This window comes from Pseudoliparis swirei, chromosome 24 (assembly GCF_029220125.1).
Source record: "Pseudoliparis swirei isolate HS2019 ecotype Mariana Trench chromosome 24, NWPU_hadal_v1, whole genome shotgun sequence".
Taxonomy (NCBI): domain Eukaryota; kingdom Metazoa; phylum Chordata; class Actinopteri; order Perciformes; family Liparidae; genus Pseudoliparis; species Pseudoliparis swirei.
Window position 1 is genome coordinate 16882544 of NC_079411.1, and position 18212 is coordinate 16900755.

The 18212-nt window shown below is 45.6% G+C and overlaps 1 protein-coding gene and 1 long non-coding RNA gene across 13 annotated transcripts in view; one reads left to right on the forward strand and one right to left on the reverse strand.

Moving 5' to 3' along the window:
- The window catches only part of si:dkey-92j12.5 (multiple PDZ domain protein), a 41937-nt gene that overhangs the window by 5824 nt on the left and 17901 nt on the right, over positions 1 to 18212 (forward strand). For 11 of the 12 annotated variants that reach the window (XM_056409035.1, XM_056409038.1, XM_056409037.1 and 8 more), the window contains exons 5-19: positions 221 to 289; positions 859 to 942; positions 1724 to 1831; positions 1944 to 2046; positions 2246 to 2337; positions 2726 to 2939; positions 3184 to 3258; positions 3854 to 3933; positions 4098 to 4244; positions 5390 to 5575; positions 5686 to 5847; positions 6225 to 6434; positions 7148 to 7318; positions 12785 to 12908; positions 14754 to 14952. In XM_056409035.1, the coding sequence (XP_056265010.1) occupies positions 221 to 289; positions 859 to 942; positions 1724 to 1831; positions 1944 to 2046; positions 2246 to 2337; positions 2726 to 2939; positions 3184 to 3258; positions 3854 to 3933; positions 4098 to 4244; positions 5390 to 5575; positions 5686 to 5847; positions 6225 to 6434; positions 7148 to 7318; positions 12785 to 12908; positions 14754 to 14952 (2024 nt within the window). Of the gene's footprint in view, positions 1 to 220; positions 290 to 345; positions 555 to 858; positions 943 to 1723; positions 1832 to 1943; positions 2047 to 2245; positions 2338 to 2725; positions 2940 to 3183; positions 3259 to 3853; positions 3934 to 4097; positions 4245 to 5389; positions 5576 to 5685; positions 5848 to 6224; positions 6435 to 7147; positions 7319 to 12784; positions 12909 to 14753; positions 14953 to 18212 lie in introns of those variants that run through there. The other variant, XM_056409043.1, reaches the window with a different exon arrangement.
- LOC130189980 (uncharacterized) lies at positions 5786 to 12851 on the reverse strand. The gene is made up of 4 exons (XR_008830888.1): positions 12766 to 12851; positions 12592 to 12651; positions 12424 to 12506; positions 5786 to 5872 (listed from the first exon to the last, which is right to left on the reverse strand). It is a non-coding gene; the product is annotated as an uncharacterized LOC130189980 (long non-coding RNA).

Consider the following 18212-nt stretch of genomic DNA (forward strand, 5'->3'; position numbering starts at 1 on the left):
GAAAGCCATTTATTTTTAGACTCTATGAAACAACCGCATATATAGAGACAGATCTTTCACTTGTAAAATGTAATTCATCACCCTTCCAAATGTCACCTTTGATAATATCACATTTCATTGTAAAACTCAAGCACATTGGATATTACATTGTCTGAAGGTTTAGCGCGTCTAGCTAAATGTCATTTCAAGTTTGACATTTTTGTTCTTCTTCCTTTTTAAGTACTGCACCCCACCCCGAATCTCCCGCACCATGTCGATGGGGAGACACCTGTCTGCCATTGCTCACGAGGTACAGTCGGCTTACATGTCAGGTGTTACAAGTGGATGTAGATTAACAATGAAAATCAAACTTCTGACCTGAGCACTTCACTTTCCTTTTTCCACTCTCATGTATTTCTCCCTCCGTCTTCTTACAACCGCTGCCATGTCAGAGGCGTTATGTGGAGATGATAGAGCTGATTAATGACGGGAAAGGTCTTGGTTTTAGCATCATAGGAGGTCGGAGCACAGGTGTCATGGTCAAAACCATTCTTCCTGGCGGAGCTGCCGGACGGGTAAATCCACCTGCCAATCAACTGCGTAGCCAGACCTTAAATAGTTAGGTAAATAAATAGTGAGTTCGATGAGAAGATCGACACCACTGTCAACGAGAGTGCTATCATTCTTCTCACCTCACTCTCAACGACAATAAGTGTCTTCCCCCCAAAATCTCAATCTAGTCCTTCCTTAATGATGAATGCTAAGGTGAATCAACATACTCAGATGTTGTATTTAACTGTAGTGTGTTCGCTAAAGTCTAAAAAACATGTTTAAAGATTTTAACACACTGAATATTTGTGTTGTAACGGGACTCCCCAGGATAAGCGTCTGCGTAGCGGTGATCAAATCCTGCGCATCGGAGATACGGATCTGGCGGGCATGAACAGCGAGCAGGTGGCACAGGTGAGTCTTTGTCTGTATTATGTTGTGTGTCTTTCAAACAACAGCTAAGTCTGACCCCGGCTCTGTGTTTACCTCCGAAAAGTAAGTCCCATAGAAAAGCTGGGGTTGATTCTTCACAGTGGGCCTAAGCTACTCTTAAAGGACAGCTGCCTCTTAAAGGCCAGACCAGTGTTGCCACATCTTTTCCAATGAAAGTAGCTTGCGGCGCTAGCGCCAGTAGCCGCTAAATCAAGCAAGAAAATCTGTGTTGTCCTTTAGGCCTGCCTCCAAAGCCTCTCCCCCAATAATGATCATTATAATACGGGTAGATGAAATCAAGCATTCTGATTGGTTGAGAGTGAGTCACGAGGTGTACTCTATTCATAAAAACCCGTAGACATCATGGACACGACAAAACAATGTTTGGTAAAGTTGGAAAGATATTCACAGATTGGGACCTTACGGCTGTTTGTCTGTTGTATATCAAGGGTTTGCCGAACAACACCCTTGAAGCAGACATTATTGTCGATACAGTAAATAAGTAGTATTTAAAAGCAATGTTTGCGGTCAGGATACAATGATAATTTCAACAAGATATATAAAAAAAGGTTTTTGAGGAAGATTTCCAACCCTGCCTTCAACAGATTTTTTTTTATTTTATTTATTTAAAATTATATTAGATTAGATTAGATATTACTTTATGACAGGGGAAATGTATTGTAGCTGCAGCAAACATGTTTACAAATATACAATAAAATAAAATACCACTTTTTCACATCCACATATGACCACCTGAATGCAGGTGCTGCAAAATGCTGGTACCAAGGTGAAACTGCTCATCGCCAGGGATGTTACCAAGGACAACCACCTTTCATCTCCGGTCCTCAGCCAAGACAGCTTGGACGGCAAGGTGTGAAATAGATCAAAAGTCAAACGCTAACTTTTTACAATGAAAGAAAAAAAGGAAATACAATATTCCCAATAACAACATGGTTTGTTTCACTGTCTGTGCTTTTTACCAGCTCAATGACTTGAATGACGACTACGAGTTCAGTGTGCAGTTCACTAAGAACAGTTGGGGCCTGGGATTCACTATTTCCAGCTACATAGGTGACCTAAACTCAGGTAACCATTTATACCAAGTTTGAACAAGAACTAGCAAACCATCAATATTCCAAGCCAAGCTGGCCGAAACAAACTTTGAACAAAGTGATGAATGATACCCGCTGAATGTGAGTAATTGATGATGATGTCGTGTGAGCACGAACCGAAGTTTACACAAGCAACGCTACGTTCTCCTCTGAATTGATCTCGCTCTCCCCAGTCTACAGCGCCGGTGTGGTAGTGAAGAGCATCGTGAAAGGCAGCACCGTGGACCAAGATGGACGCATCAACCTCGGTGACATCGTCCTCTCTGTGAGTTCCTCTTTTGGGTTATTGTGCCCTCTGAAGACAAATACCTTGTGGTCTGAAATATCTTCTCTGCTGAATGTTAACGATTCTGGAAATCTGCAAAGTTTGCAACTGTGAGTAGTTCCATATACTGTAAACCAATTAGGGTCTTTTTAAGCTGATGGAGGGGAATTCTTCTGGTTTTGCTTTTACTCTCATCCGTCTCTTCGTCATCTCTTGTTTTTACCTACGCTTTCCAACTTTTATTTTTGAATTACTATTGATTTATTTTTGCTTTCCCACGTAATTTACCTCCACAGTGTGCGCCTCTTTGTCTACATCATACCTGTGTTTCCTCCCGGCTCTCTTCCGCTACTCCTCACTGACGCATTGTCTCGTCCCCCCTCCCCAGGTGGACGGGGCGAGCCTGCAGGGCTGCAGCGAGCAGCGCGCCATGGAGGTGCTGAGGAGGACGGGCCCCCTGGTCCAACTGAGGCTGCTGAGGAAGGCTGTGCGTCTGAGTCACATCCTGGCCCCGGTCCCTCCGCTGCACCCCCTCCGACATTCCCACAGCTTCCACGAAGGCAATCCCTACAGACTGGGCCTGAACAGGATTCAAGAGACAGGTTGCTTTTTGCTGAGAGAGGGATGTTTGAAGTTACTGAGCATATGGGGGAACAGATTCACGATGGAAGTAATCATCCACAGGAGCTTCCTGCCCAGTCTGGTTGAATCACGATCAAATTAACTTTCTGATACCTGCTCAAAGTAGAACAATGCTTGCTGGGAATTTGTACACGTTCTTGTGTGTTTGGATCCCTGCATGTGTGTGTGTGCTCAAAATGCATCTTCCCCCCAATTGTCTCCCAGGAATCTGCTCCCTGCGTGAAATCTCCCGGCGAGCGGCATACGCCAATGGGCATCCCCGACACGGCTCCAGAAACGGTAAGCTCCCACTTCCCATGCTGCACCGCGGCCTGCAACCGCATCAGGGGACTCGGGAGTCTGATATGCTGATTGGACTCGGGCAACGGCGATGTGGCAGCGAGGCGCGCAATTTGATGGGAGTCTATTTATAGCGTTGTTCAGTTGTGTTTTTACCCGACTAATTTCGCTCATTCCGGCGAGATTTGTCCCTGTGCCCCGCCTGCATGTGCGGCTTCATATAGACAAACGTTTTTTTTTGGGGGGGGCGGGGGGGGATTAGAGAGCACAGACCAATAAGCCCTGATTGCTGTAGAGTTTAATCAAAGAACGGGAAACCATTCGTATGCAAAGAAATCACAAGATGGTGAATTTGTGTATGTGTGTGGGCCTGTCTGAGTGAACCTGTCTGAGTGGTTGTGGTTGACATGCTGCTTTCCCTCAGGATGAATTATGTTGTTTTTGTGCACTATAAACCCGCCAAAGTGATGTTTTCATATACAATCCCATTCTTTATTGATTGGATCATCCAGGACTATAGGAGCATCAGAAATGGGAATGTGTGTTTATATGTGAGGTGAGGGTGATTGGCTTTGTATGTGTGCACATTTTACAGGTTTGAAACTGTCACCGGCTGAGGAGGAGGAGCTGAGGAAGAGGTGGCAGCATGCAGTCGGACAGCGATATGAAGTCATTGTACGTCTCTGTAGTTTTAAATGATCATTTACGATAACTTGCGTAGAAAAACCTGAATATTAATATTGTGCCTATCTATCAATGCTTTATTATTTTTATTGACATGTCATGTCCAATAACAATACCTCCTTCTTCACCGCTCAACTTCACCTCACTCTTTGTAGGTGTGTCAGCTGGAGCGGTTCAGTGAGACAAGCGGCCTCGGTATCAGTCTGGAGGCCCGGGCGGGGCATCACTACCTGTGCTCTGTCTTACCCGAGGGCCCCGTTGGCCAAAGCGGCATGATCTTTACAGGAGACCAGATACTGGAGGTAACGGACTCGTCTGCAACTCAGCTCAGTTCAAGATATGAGATCATAGAACTAGAACATGGTAGCGCGGACAACACCATTCAGATCAATGTAACGGGATGGTTTTAACATTGTAGCGTAATGTTGCCATCACGTTGTAGCGGGCTAATCTCCAAAGCCTGACGATGCAGCCAGACAAGCTCATTTCCTGTAACCGGTGTAGCAATAAAGCATGGTGGAATTAGCTAGGCTAGTTAGCTTTAATCCTACGCCGGTTTACAGGAACTGAGCTGAAATGGTGGCAAAGAAAACGTTGAATTAAGCGAAAGCCTGGAAGAAAAAAGGAACCCACTTGATTCATTACCCGAGTAAACATTGGACGTGATTTGTTGCCTCTTCACATTGTAACCCTTTGTTTTCAGTTAGGCTACGAAAAAGTTCATTGAAATATTCTGGTCTGTTGTGTCACTTCTGGTTGCAAAAAAAAAAAAAAAACAAGATGCCGATGTCCGAAATGTCGAACTCTCGGCTTCAAATCCGCCGGTAACAAAACAATGGGTGTCGTCACAGTGACTACTTCCGCCTCTTAAATACAGTCTATGGGCATATTGAATATTACAATGTAGATATCAAAAACCACACAACGCCACACAGTTTCAAGTACAGCCTGCAGCATAAGAACGTGGGTGTGAGTGTGTGGGCCCTTGTGCATTGGAGCCTGCCCTCCTCCGCCGGGCCAGTTCACGCATCCTTCATCATGACGAGCACTCAGATGAACTCGCACAGTAGCTTTTTGTTCGCTGTACACAGAACAGTTCGAACTGTCTTGTGTCCTCCGTGTCTCTTTTGACACGTGCGTCGCAGCTCCAACCCCTTTGATCTCCCCCGGGCGACATCTGCATGGCGGCGGCGTTGTTCAACTCTTTTTTTTAAATGAGCCTCGCCTGCCTACAGCTTTAACACTCATACACACACAGTCATGGGAAGAGACACTCTCAATGTTTCACTTTAACCTTTTGTAGTCAGCACATGTGTTTGCTTTCTATTTTTTTAACAAGATTAAAGCATTACCCAGCCAATAACAGACCATAGGAATATCCATTTAAAAAAAGATATATATATATAAATATATATACACACATTTATATTAAGTGTCCTCTTGGCAGGTGAATGGGATTCCTCTCATTGGAGAGACGCACAAGGAGGTTGTCAATATTCTGAAGGAGCTACCGAAGCATGTCTGCCTGGTGTGCTCGCACATTGTACCCCCCATGATTCCCTACAGCGATGAGGAAGAGGAGGAAGACGTCCATCTCACCCTGAAAGAGTTGCTGGCCGAGTTCAACGACAAGGTGAGGGCACACATCGGTGACAGGGTGAATGGAGGGGTAAAGCATCAGTGTAATACAGTGTAGACATCGTGAATCAATCTCCTTCCCTCGGTCCTTTCTGCTTGTCCCAGTTGAACCAGGGTTGTGTCATTCCCTGTCCCACGGCCGAGGACATCACGAAACGCGGCGTGCCCCCCATGTCTCCCCCTCTGGCCATGTGGGAGAGAGACGCTCAGGTGGTCGAGCTGGAGAAAGGCGAGTTGGGACTGGGCTTCAGCATCCTGGACTACCAGGTCAGAGATGTGCCCGCAAGCCCTTCTGCAAATAGAACAAACTGAAATAGTCTGCGGTCTAAGAATAGAAGTGTCAGGTTGGAGAGGGCGAAGGCAAAAGAGAAGCATGTGGACTTCTTGTATTCTGGGTATTTGTCTGCTGAACCGTTGAGACGGAAGTTTTCTACAGTTTTTAGTTTTCATCTTAATGAGATAGATTCATTGCTATGGCTTTTTTTGCCATGGAAAGAAATGGCAGCTTCACTGCAGCTGGTTGCCTTTACGCAAGACCACACAACCCGTTCACTGGTCCCTTTTATTCGGTTGTTTGCCTGCATTCATCGAGCACACAATGCATCTAATTTAAGTGACCTTGTGTGTCTTCCATCTATCTCTAGGATCCTGAAGATGTCACCAAAACAGTTCTGGTAATCCGGTCCTTGGTGCCCGGTGGTGTAGCGGACCGAGACGGTCGCCTGCTGCCTGGTGACCGGCTCATGTTCGTTAACGAGAGTGACTTAGAGGGCTCCAGCCTCGATTACGCCGTGCACGTCCTGAAGTCCACCGGCTACGGCCCTGTGCTCATTGGAGTGGCCAAACCACTGCCGGTATGTAAGGAGATGTAAATATCTCATTTAATTTGAAATGGCAGAGGAAAATGTTAGTGTTGTAATGCAATAAAATAGTAAAACAAATGCCAGGGGGGTAGGGGGGCATTCTACTCTATAGCATACTTCATGTTGCAAAGTACATTTTCTTTAAAATCCTATTATAAACTGGATCTGTGTTGCGCTAATCCAGCAAATTGAAAAACAAAAATATAAATGAAGGTGCTTTGCCACAAGTTAGCAAAATAGAAATACAGGACTGTGTTAAGGATTTCCTGCTCATTAAATAGCTGAATACACCCAGAGTCCTCAAAGGGATTACAATTCTGACACTAGACACTTTATATATTGTCATACAGTGTGTCATTATATCATTTGCTGCAGCATATTTACCCATACATTAAGACGTGGACTTTTTAATTAAGGATGCTTTACTTTTATATTAGATATGCAAGACAATTACTTAAACGGGTGTTGCTTTTTTTCTGAAGAGCACAGTATTCTTCCCCTTATTGTTGTGGACTGTGGCATGGTAACAAGCAACAAGAGAATCCAGTTACAGGCCGTCTGAATTTTTAATGAGAATTGAACACAATGCTCGACCACACTACAGATGGAGCGAGAGGGGGAAGGAGAAGGAAGTGTCTAATTTACAGCCACCTTCTTCAGCCCCACTCCTTCCTTTAAATCTTTGGATATTTTTGATCTCTCAGCTGGAACTGTGCGGCGGCTTGACGCCGATCTCAGAGAGGAGCCTGCGGGCTTCCTTCGATGACACCGACAGCCACGCTCAGATCAGCCTGCTAGCCGAGGCAGCGGAGGCTAACGCCAACACCCGCAACTTCCAGGACAACAGCGTCATCCAGCCGTGTTATATTTCAACGGTATGTCAAACTGTAATAATTTAGTTCAGTTATTTTTTACATACTTTCTGCTCATTTCTTTTGTTGTTTAATAAACCACTAGAACTTTGGCCACAGGAAAGTAAAGGGCACTTTGTCTCATGTTGTTGGCTTGACAAATAGTTAGGTGCCATCCTCCAGAATTGTTTAATTATTATTTTGAAGCACTAGTTCTGTGTATCTAATCTACAAATATACATCTTAAATAGAGCTGTCAGTCTTCTCAATTTGAAAGTTCAAAATCTGTTTGTTTTTTTCATTAAAAAAAACCTACTGCATAACTATATAATCCATGCACATTTACCAAACGGGATACTTGTAAATCAGCATTAGCTCGACACTTTGGATTCGTCAGAAAGCATCTATTGCAGTGACAGTTACACTAACGCTGCAGATGTCTGAACCTTGTGGTTCATCACACATGAAGCGTTGTTCATTACCATGCAAACCTGAGATTCTGCACGTAGCCATTTTGAGCTGCCCGGAAGGAGGTTATCTTCTTTTTTTTGTTCTCTCCCTTAATTGCTTCTACAGCGGCGAGCTTAAGGCCGTCTGTATCCGTAACACGAGGCCAGGTATAGAGAAAGTACTCTGTGTCAAAGACTTTGTTTCTCCATTGTGGTCTCAACTCAATCCTATTGAGGAAGCCCTTTTGTTCTCACATTTCCCTAATTACCAACAGTTGCCTCTGAATGAAAAGTGCTTACGGCTTGCACGACATTGGCGCCCGGTCCAGCCAAAGGCGTGCAGTAATGCCTAAATGTATCTCACACACACACACACACACACACAGACCCAGAGCAGCAAGTTTCAGTGTGTTCTCATCAAAGACCGTCTTGTTGCAAAGGTAGTTTCAGAACTTCGGGGCTGCTTGCAATTTCTGTGAAGGTTCAAAGTCGATCTCCCGGTCGGCTCTTTTTTTTCTTCTTTGTGAAGCGCCCTGGGGGGACCAAAGAATCAATCAATCAATCAATCAGTTTTTATTGTCACATCCCCTTTTATACAAGTATAATCGGTTCGTGAAATTCTTATGTGCAAAACACCCGACAGCAGTAGCAGACTAAAAAAAGAATAAGAATGAGAATAAACTATACAATATCCACACAAAAAAAAGAAGAAAGTATTAACAATATATATATAAAACAATGTAATAGAATATACATCATGGCAATATATATATATAAAACAATGTAATAAAATATACACTTTTTGAGACTATATATATATATATGTATATACATACAATATATATATACAATATATATATATATAAACAATGTAATAAAATATACACCATGGCCATAGATATTCACAGAATATGTTCTGGTGTGTAGTGTTAATGAGGGTCTCAGTCCTTGTTCAGCAGCCTGATGGCCTGACTGAAGAAGCTGTCCCTCAGTCTGTTTGTGCGGCACTTGATACTGCGGTATCGCCTGCCTGACGGTAGAAGGGTGAACAGTTTGTGGCCGGGGTGGTTATTGTCTTTCATCATCCGTTTGGCCCTGGCCACGCACCGCTTGGTGTATATGTCCAGGATGGAGGAAGCTCACCTCCAACGATGTACTGTGCCGACCGCACCACCCTCTGTAGTGCCCTACGCTCCAGGGCGGTGCAGTTCCCGTACCAGACGGTGATGCAACCTGTCAGAACACTCTCGATGGTACTGGTGTAGAATGTTCTGAGGATGCGGGGGCCATGTTGAATTTCCTCAGTCGCCTAAGGAAATACAGGCGTTGTTGGGCCCTTTTCACCACGTGAGTGGTGTGCGTGGTCCATGTGAGGTCCTCGGAGATGTGCACGCCGAGGAACTTGAAGCTGCTGACCTCTCTACTGCAACTCCGTCTATGGAGATGGGGTGTGCTCTCCTCTCCGCTTCCTGTAGTCCACGATCAGCTCCTTGGTCTTCTTGACGTTGAGGACGAGGCTGTTCTCCTGGCACCACTGTACCAGTGATCCAACCTCCTCCCTGTAGGCTGTCTCGTCGTGCCGGTGATCAGCCCCAATACTGTTGTGTCGTCAGCAAACTTGATGATGACGTTGGAGCTGTGCATGGCCGTGCAGTCGTGGGTGTACAGGGAGTAGAGAGGGCTCAACACGCATCCCTGAGGGGCTCCCGTGTTGAGGGTCAGCGGCTCTGAGGTGGTACTGCCCATCCTCACCACCTGGCGGCGGCCCGACAGGAAGTCCAGTATCCAGCTGCACATGGTAGAGTGCAGGCCTAGACCTCTGAGCTTGGTGTCGAGCTTGGCGGGAACAATAGTGTTGAACGCTGAGCTGTAGTCCACAACCAGCATTCGCACACAACAGTTCCTCCTCCAGGTGGGAAAGGGCGGTGTGAAGTGCCATGGCAATTGCGTCGTCGGTGGATCTGTTTTGACGATATGCAAATTGCCATGGGTCCAGCGTGGCAGGCAACATGGAACAAATGAAGTCCTTGACCAACCTCTCAAGCATTTACTGACAATCGAGGTGAGGGCTACGGGTCTCCAGTCATTCAGGCAGGTTACCTTGGGGTGTTTGGGGACAGGCACAATGGTGGACATCTTGAAGCTCTCAGGAACAACAGCCTGGGACAGGGAGAGGTTGAAGATGTCTGCGAAGACTCCTGCCAACTGGTCTGCACATGCTCTGAGGCGCGCCCGGGATGTGGTCGGGACCTGCCGCCTTCCGGATGTCCACCCGCTTGAAGGCTCTGCGCACGTCAGCCTCTGAGATGATCAGCAGGCTGGTCTCCTCAGGCGGCGCTGCCTTCGGCGGGCTGCCGTTCACGTCGAACCGAGCAAAGAATGTATTTAGCTCGCCTGGGAGGGAGGTAGAGGAGTTCTCTTCACCGCTGGTGTTCCCTCTGAAGTCCGTGATTGTCTGTAGCCCTTCCACACACCTCTCACGTCATGGCTCTTGAGCTTTTCCTCCACCTTGTTCCTGAACTCCCGCTGGCAGAGCCGATGGTCTTACGGAGGTCGTGGCGGGCTCTTTTGTATTCCGCCATATTCCCGAGTCAAAGGCGGTGTTACGCGTGCGAGTGCAGCGCGAACATCGCCATTTATCCACGGTTTCTGGTTGGGATAAATCCGAACCGACTTGGTAGGAACAACGTCATCTATGCATTTCTTGATGAACCCGGTGACTGAGGACGCGTACTCACTGACGTTGTTGTCCGACGCGACCCTGAACATATCCCAGTCAGCACGTTCAAAACAGTCCTGTAGCATAGACTCCGATTGGTCCGACCAGCGTTGCACTTCCTTCACAGCGATTGGTTGCTGCTTAAGCCTCTGCCTGTAGGCGGGGAGTAGTTGGATGGAGCGGTGGTCCGATTTGCGAGCGGTGGGCGGAGGAGGGCTCTGGATCCATCCCCGGAGGGAGTGTAGCAGTGGTCGAGAATGCGCTCCCCTCGTGTTGCCTTTTATGTGTTGGTAGAACTTCGGGAGAACTTTCTTCAGGTTCGCTTTGTTGAAGTCCCCCGCCACAATGAAAGCAGCCTCGGGGTGTGCCGACTCCTGCTCGCTGATCGCCCCGTAGAGTTCCTTCAGCGCTATGTCCGTGTTAGCTTGAGGCGGAATGTACACAGCAGTTACGGTGACTGCTGTAAACTCCCGCGGTAGCCAGAATGGTCGACACATGAGCATTAGGTACTCCAGGTCCGGGGAACAGAACGACTTGAGAGTATGTACATGACTTTGGTTGCACCAAGATCTGTTTATCATGAGACATACCCCCCCTCCACGATCTTTACCAGAGAGAGTCTTTGTTCTGTCCGCGCGGTGGACGGAAAATCCTGCCGGCTCGATGGCTGAGTCGGTAACCTCCTCCGACATCCATGTCTCCGTAAGGCAGATGATGCAGTTGTCCTTAGTTTCCCGGTGGAATTGAATACGAGCCTGGAGCTCGCATAGCTTATTGTCCAAAGACTGTACATTTGCCAGTAAAATGGTGGGTAGTGGGGGTCGATTGGCTCGACGTCTCAGCCTAACCAGCACGCCAGCTCGCTTCCCCCTCCGTCGGCGACGTTTGCGTGAGATCGCGCCTAAAATGGACGGAGATAGTTCCGCTACTGTTCCTGGCGGGACGTCCGAGTAAGAGTTGAAAAACTCTGGTAGGCGGCGAGCAACTGCCGATCCAATCTCCAGAAGTGTGCATCTGTCGTACGTTAACTGGCTGCTAACGTTTTGTGCAAAAATAGTCGCAATAAGAAGAATAAATAACAAAAAACTACTACAAAATCCAGGAGCTCGCAACACAGCCGCCATCACGTACGGCGCCAAGTCTTCCTCTGCATGTTTTATGTCTCAGAATTAGTCCGAAGGCTTTCTTCCCGGAGACTTAATAGTTGTTTGAAATCTTCTTTTTTTTTTCATCACATCAGAAATCTGATTAGTCGTGAAGATAGTAGGTTTGGACATTATGCGGTATGGAGTACTTTTCTAGAAGTTGTTATATCTGGGTTAGGGGTTAAATAATGTGCACCAGAGCTTATATTGGAACAAATCTGTGTAGGCAACAAGGCCCTTGGGATGGTCGCTTAGTAATTCAGTACCATTTTGATCCAGAGTAAAATATTTTAACAGATTGATAGTATTTGGATGAATTCTCCCAGAGGTTGATGTTTTTTGTTTCAGGAGTCAAACATTCTGATAAAACAAGAGTAAGAGTCTACAGCAATGCTAGCAGCTCTGTGATGCTATGCATGCTAACATGCTCTCAGTAGCATGTTTCCATTCCATTCATTTAAGGATTGCCTTCGAAAAGCTAAAAAGGCAAACATCAAAGAAACTTGATTGTTTTTTGCCTTTAAATAAAAAGATTTGACCCGCTAAGTGGGTTATGTAAAGACTTTTTTCAAAACATTTAACCCGTAGGCTATGACTGATTAGCTGTTTCTGCTCTCAGCGTTTTAGTCACGCAAAGCCTATAGAGCTAACTTCTGACCAAAGTAGCCTACGGTCAAGTTGATTTCCTTTGCTTAAAACATGTTGTTAAGAGGGTTGCTGAAAGTGTGGTAAACAATTGAATGGAAACACAACTAATGACAATGTTACAAGCTAATGTTAAGCAAGGTATAACGCAAATCATGCTCGCCATCTTACCACAGACTGTATACAGGAAGTGGACGCAGTCATCGCAACGTCAGCCATTGGTTTGAGGACTGCCCCTAAGAAGTCGCCCCCTGCTGGTGATTAGAAAGAACGCAAAATGTAAAACACTTCTGCATTGGCTTCACTTGGCAGAACCGAAGGTTGCTGTCTGCATCTCACCGTAGCTGGTTAGCATGCTAACATGTACTAAATGACCGGAAACTCAAAGTGCAGCTGAGGCTGTTGGACGAAAAGAAAAGTCAGAGGATCAGCACAGTCAGTTATCCTCTGGGGACCATGACTACCTGAGCAAAGTTCCGTGACCATCCATCCGATAGTTCCACCTATACTCACTCTGTTATCCCTCTCGCAGGAAAACCGGCTGCGGCATCCCTTCAGCATCATGGAGGACGACTATAGGCAGCGGGCACCGCCTCTGCCCCCCCGCACCAGCTTTGAGAGGACAATCACTGTTGTCCGGGGCAACCGTAGCCTTGGTATGTTCTCCGTCTTTCTCATGGTGATGGTTTCTTGGTGTGTGTACGTCGCCGGCACGGCGATAATGACGACCGCCCCGAAGAGGAGCGGTGAAGTAATGGGCTTCTCCCACCTGAGAGGGGGAGATGATTACTGTGTGTGTGTGTGTGTGTGTGTGTGTGTGTGTGTGTGAGGCTAGCATGGGGGTGCATGAGCAGTAATCCATTAAAACCAATAAGTATTTATTGACCTCTAAATAGGTTTGTGTTTATACTCCAGAGCTGAGAGTTCATTGGTTATTCAAACATGACATGGAGGAAAACAACAGGGTGTAAGGGGCTCCTGCACTTTAATCTCAGGGCTCTGTGCAAAGCGCAAGGACACAAACTCAACACATTACTTTGTGTGTGTGTGTGTGTGTGTGTGTTTGTGTATTAGGGTGGGCGGAAGTTTAAGATTATGTAAATGTTCATAGGTAAAATAATAACAAGGTCATAACCTACAGTCTGCGTGTCAGTGTATTCTTTGGTCTTTCATCTGTTTAAAATATTGGAGGTCTGCTTGCCGAGGTATTTAATGCGACATCGTGCTCTGGATATCCAAATGTGGATGGTTTCAAAAGTTCTGTGTTTTATGTCAAATATATTTGACCTTCTAAGCAAATATCACCTGTAAGGCCCGAATAACTGGGGATTTCTTTATAACGATATTGTTGTAGTACTCTGCAATATTATTACTCAGGCAATATTTTTACTCGGCAAAATGATTGTCGTACTCTTTACATTCTTCCTATTATAAGGTCCGGTGTACATTTCTATGCAACTATGACTAAATACCCATATTTAGATGTACAGTAGGTAGAGCTTATGGTTGGTTTGTAGCACAATGACTGTATCGCTTTTTAGAGCAGGCTGTTAACGAAGAAGCTTTAACGGATCATAATGAGGTCTTTTTGTTCTTCTTCTTCTTCTTTTCTTGCCTTGCTCATCTCAAAACATGAATACTTGCAGCCTGTTTAGAAGTCTTTGTTTGTTCTCGAACGGAGTGAACCTATTGCATTCACTGTACGTTCGTTGAGGTCAAAACAAAAAGATTTTTATGTGGGAATTCATGTTAAAAGTGCATTCAGCATTTTGTTATCGAAAAAAAAATCCCTACATGTTTTTGATGCTATGTGTTTTTAGATATTCATCATTATCTCACCTCAGTCTTCCTTCTCATGAAATGTGTGACTTCTGTTCGTCTTGTCAGCGTTCGTAGCCGTGTGTTCCAGGCACTATGATTGTATTGTAAGTTGAATGTAATACCCAAAAAAATAAAAACAAACAATAAACGATTTATTTGATCAAAAACAAAATAAAGCACAGTCATTTCTTTGACCAACTTCAAATGATGTACGACCATAGTGTTGTGGATGCGTTGGTTGCAGCCCTTCCTGTCTGCAGAGCATGTGTGTGTGTGTGTGTGTGTGTCTGCTTCTGCCTGTTTGCATTAATTAAGTGTTTGCGTAATCCACCTAGCGTCCGATTGGATCAAGCCAAAGTGTGTGTCAGGTGTTTGTGCTGCTGGCATGTGCTGCCCCGGGAGTCACCTGCGCCCTTTGCGGGTGTCCGCAATTGCGCGCCTCTGTGAGTGATGGCGCCGCGTAAATGTCAAGCATGCACGGCCATGTTTGTGTGCTAATCTGCCTTCGTACCTATCTTGATTATGCTGATTATGCTCGCTCTCAGGTGTGTTGTTTGGGTTCCTTTCTTGTCTGTTTGGCATTCATTCAGAGCAGCCTTAGCCAGAACCGCCACTCACCTGTGCCCACGTGTGTGTGTGTGTGTGTGTGTGTGTGTGTTTGTGTGTGTGCGTGTTGGCAGGGATGTCGGTGAGCGCTATCACGGACGGCTCAGGCATGCTGGTGCGCAGCGTGGTCCAGGGTGGCTCTGTCAGCCAGGATGGCAGGCTTGGGGTGGGGGACGCCATCTTGGCCGTCAACGGAGAGTCCACCTGCAATCTGACCAACGCCAGGGCCAGAGCCGCGCTCCGCAGACACTCCGTCGTAGGGCCGGAGATAAGGTGAGGAGCCAGTCACTGTCGAACGGCAGTCGCACAAAAAAATTTAATAAAGAAAAAATAAAGAAAAACCGAGCAGTACGTCATGGTGCAGCTCACACACAGCTCCATGAAAGCTCTGCAGAATCAGTTTCCTCTTTGGAGAAACCAGACTTATAATATTAGGAATGCATCAATAAGCCGCCACAGGAAGGGAGCTGCTTTTAAGGGCAACGAGAAGAACAGATTCCGATGATTCCCATCCCCCTTCAAACGCAGTGATGGTGATCCTCCTAATCCGATGCATTTCTAACCGTGTCACAGGTGTGCTGCGCTGAACTGAATAGAATGTAGAGGTCATAGGTCAAGGTCACTGTGACCTTGACACCGTTCTCTTGATATCCTTAGCTGTGAGCGAATTCCGACAATTTTGGCACCAACGTCCACGTTCACTCAAGGTCGAACTATTTAGAATTTGGTGTGCGATGATCTGAGCTACCTCTCCAAAAGAAAGTCAGAATTTAAGAATTCACATGCCACGTATGATAATTTCCCGCAAATGTCTAATTGGATAAAACGATGGAGCTGTGGCGATATGGACATAAATGGATGTAAACGGCGCCGCGGCAGATACAAATTAAATCATGTACGTTTGAATCATCTCATTTTCCTTGTCGCTGTGTAAAATGTATTTTGAGCTCCATTAGTCATCTTAAAAAGTGTCCTGGCTGTTTTCTAATATTTGTAATCAACATTACGTACGGCAAGAGTATAGGACACTTTGTGGCACATTAAAAAAAGAAAACCTATTCCAGTCAGTTATTTATCACAGTTATTTATATGACTTTCACATGAGTGTTCCCTCATGCCGTAGCTTAAACACGTCCTCGCTCGAAGAAACGAGTAAGCTCTGAGTTAAGAGAGAATTTTGAAAGGTCCTTTGGGTATGCAGAGAACAATCATCTACTGGAGGAAAAAAAACAAGTAATTGAATACTGCTTACATTTCTGAGCTCTAGATGGTGTGTACGTCTCCAATGAGTATATGGAACATGATAGATATAAATACGTGCCCTGTACACTGTCACAAAACACGTCCGTCACCGCGGATAAATGATCCCGGCGCACTTTTGGTTCTACATCACCACCTCGTTTTTTTTTTTACACTGCAGCCGTCATCGAGCGAGGCGCTGCAGTCGTGTTAAATTAATTTCGATAATGAATTTTTTAAGAGTGCCCCCGAGGGGGAAATTTGGTGATTTATAACTTCCTATATAATATCAGCCGCTACGGCTTCAACATTGACAACGCTTGTTTGGCTGATTGGAGATGTGTCCCACCTCCACCACCGCCCTGCAAAATGTTCTCTCTCTCTCTCTCTCTCTCTCTCTCTCTCTCTCTCTCTCTCTCTCTCTCTCTCTCTCTCTCTCTCTCTCTCTCTCTCTCTCTCTCTCTCTCTCTCTCTCTCTCTCTCTCTCTCTCTCTCTCGCTTCTACATACATACACCTATGCAAGCGCATACACAGCCTTTCAATGGTCTAACCTCCAAAAACACATTTTTCCTGCTATAATAATAATAATAATAATAATCATTTATTTTATATAGCGCTTCTCAAGGCACCCGAAGTCGCTTTACAGAGTCCAGTAGTCACACACACACACACACACACACACACACACACACACACACACACACACACACACACACACAGTCATCCCGGTGGTGGTAAGCTACATCAGTAGCCTATGGGTAATATCTCTGAATAATTCATCCCTCATCTCACCTTGAACAGTATGCTTCTGAATAAAAGAGCATTTTAAAGAGCCTCTCATAGATGCACACCACAATACACACACACACACACACACACAGAAAGACAACCACATTCTGTCTTCCTCGATCACCCTCACGCTCCCGCTGTCTCCTCCTCCTCCTCCTCCTCCTCCTCCTCCTGACAAGCACTGCAGACAAACTAGCGGAGTGGAGTGGAGGCAGATGAGTTGATTTGGCAGCCTCAGAATAAGCCCGACATAGATGGGTGAGGGCTTGTCACTATCTAACTGCCTCTGTTGAGACACGACAGGCTGTCCACATGTCTCAGTCACAACAGCTTAGCGCGGAAGACCTCCATATTCAATCTGCCACCATGAGAGGAATAGGCCCTTTCAGCTGAATCCAACAGTGTGTCTGGTGGTCGCGTCACACAACAATGGGAGCTGGAGGAGGGTTATGGGGCTTTAGTGATGTCCTTGACATGTTACTTAAATAATGTTGTTTGCGCCGATAGATCTGGGCAAAGCATTTTCTTATTTTTTCTTATATGATTTCTGGTTTTTTTTAATCTTAGAGAAAAATGCATTATTAATTGCTTATTAATAACTCAGGATGAATAGAATTATTTAGCATTATTTCATTTACGTCGCTTCAGGTGTATTCAGCCTTCCTTTTCCTTATTTAGTGGTGCATATTTGTCATAGATAAAGTGTTTATTTATGTGAATCGGAAATCAATCTGACAGCTCTGATTATATTTTTTGATGTTAACATTTTTGAAAATGAGCTAATTTGCTATCTTGCAGAGAGTTGGTGGAGAAGATCAATACCACTCTCACTCAACCTCATGGCAACAACAAGACTCCAGGAAGTCAGCACAACCGGCCAAGACTTAACCTAACACAACACTTTATATCTGCAGTACAGACATGAGAGTGCTGTCAATCCTCTCTAGCTTTTGATCAGAAATGGGAATCAAATAATCCTTCTTGTTGAAGCCCAAACGTGTCATGTGTCCCTCTGATAGTGACAGCGGTTTGAGTACAAAGGGGCTCTCAGTACCCAGATCTCTGCAAGTTATGCAATGCATTTGGCAACCCCAACATCACCAATGGGCTGTAAGGGACACACTCCATTCCATCTCAAGGAACAAGCGCCGATGTACGAAGGCAATTTCACAAACATTTTGCCAAAACAAAAAATGTTACGCTCCAAGCATTTGAGCATTTCGCTAAACACACTGTCCAAAACTATAAAAGTGAGCAAACGGTCTTCCCCAAATGTGCCTCTTGGCGCCGAGCGGCGGCACTCAGCAGGAAGTGCTCTGTTGCTTACTGTCCAAAACACCACGAGTGAGTGCACTCAGCTGTGTCATCACCAACAGCCCCCTGCAGTCGATGGCCGGCTCTAAAACAGGCAATTCAAGTTGTTTTGAGAATGTGTAAGTCACCGCGATCACCATAACCACCCAGAAATATAGATTTGATTTTGCTGCAGCACAATGCGAGATTA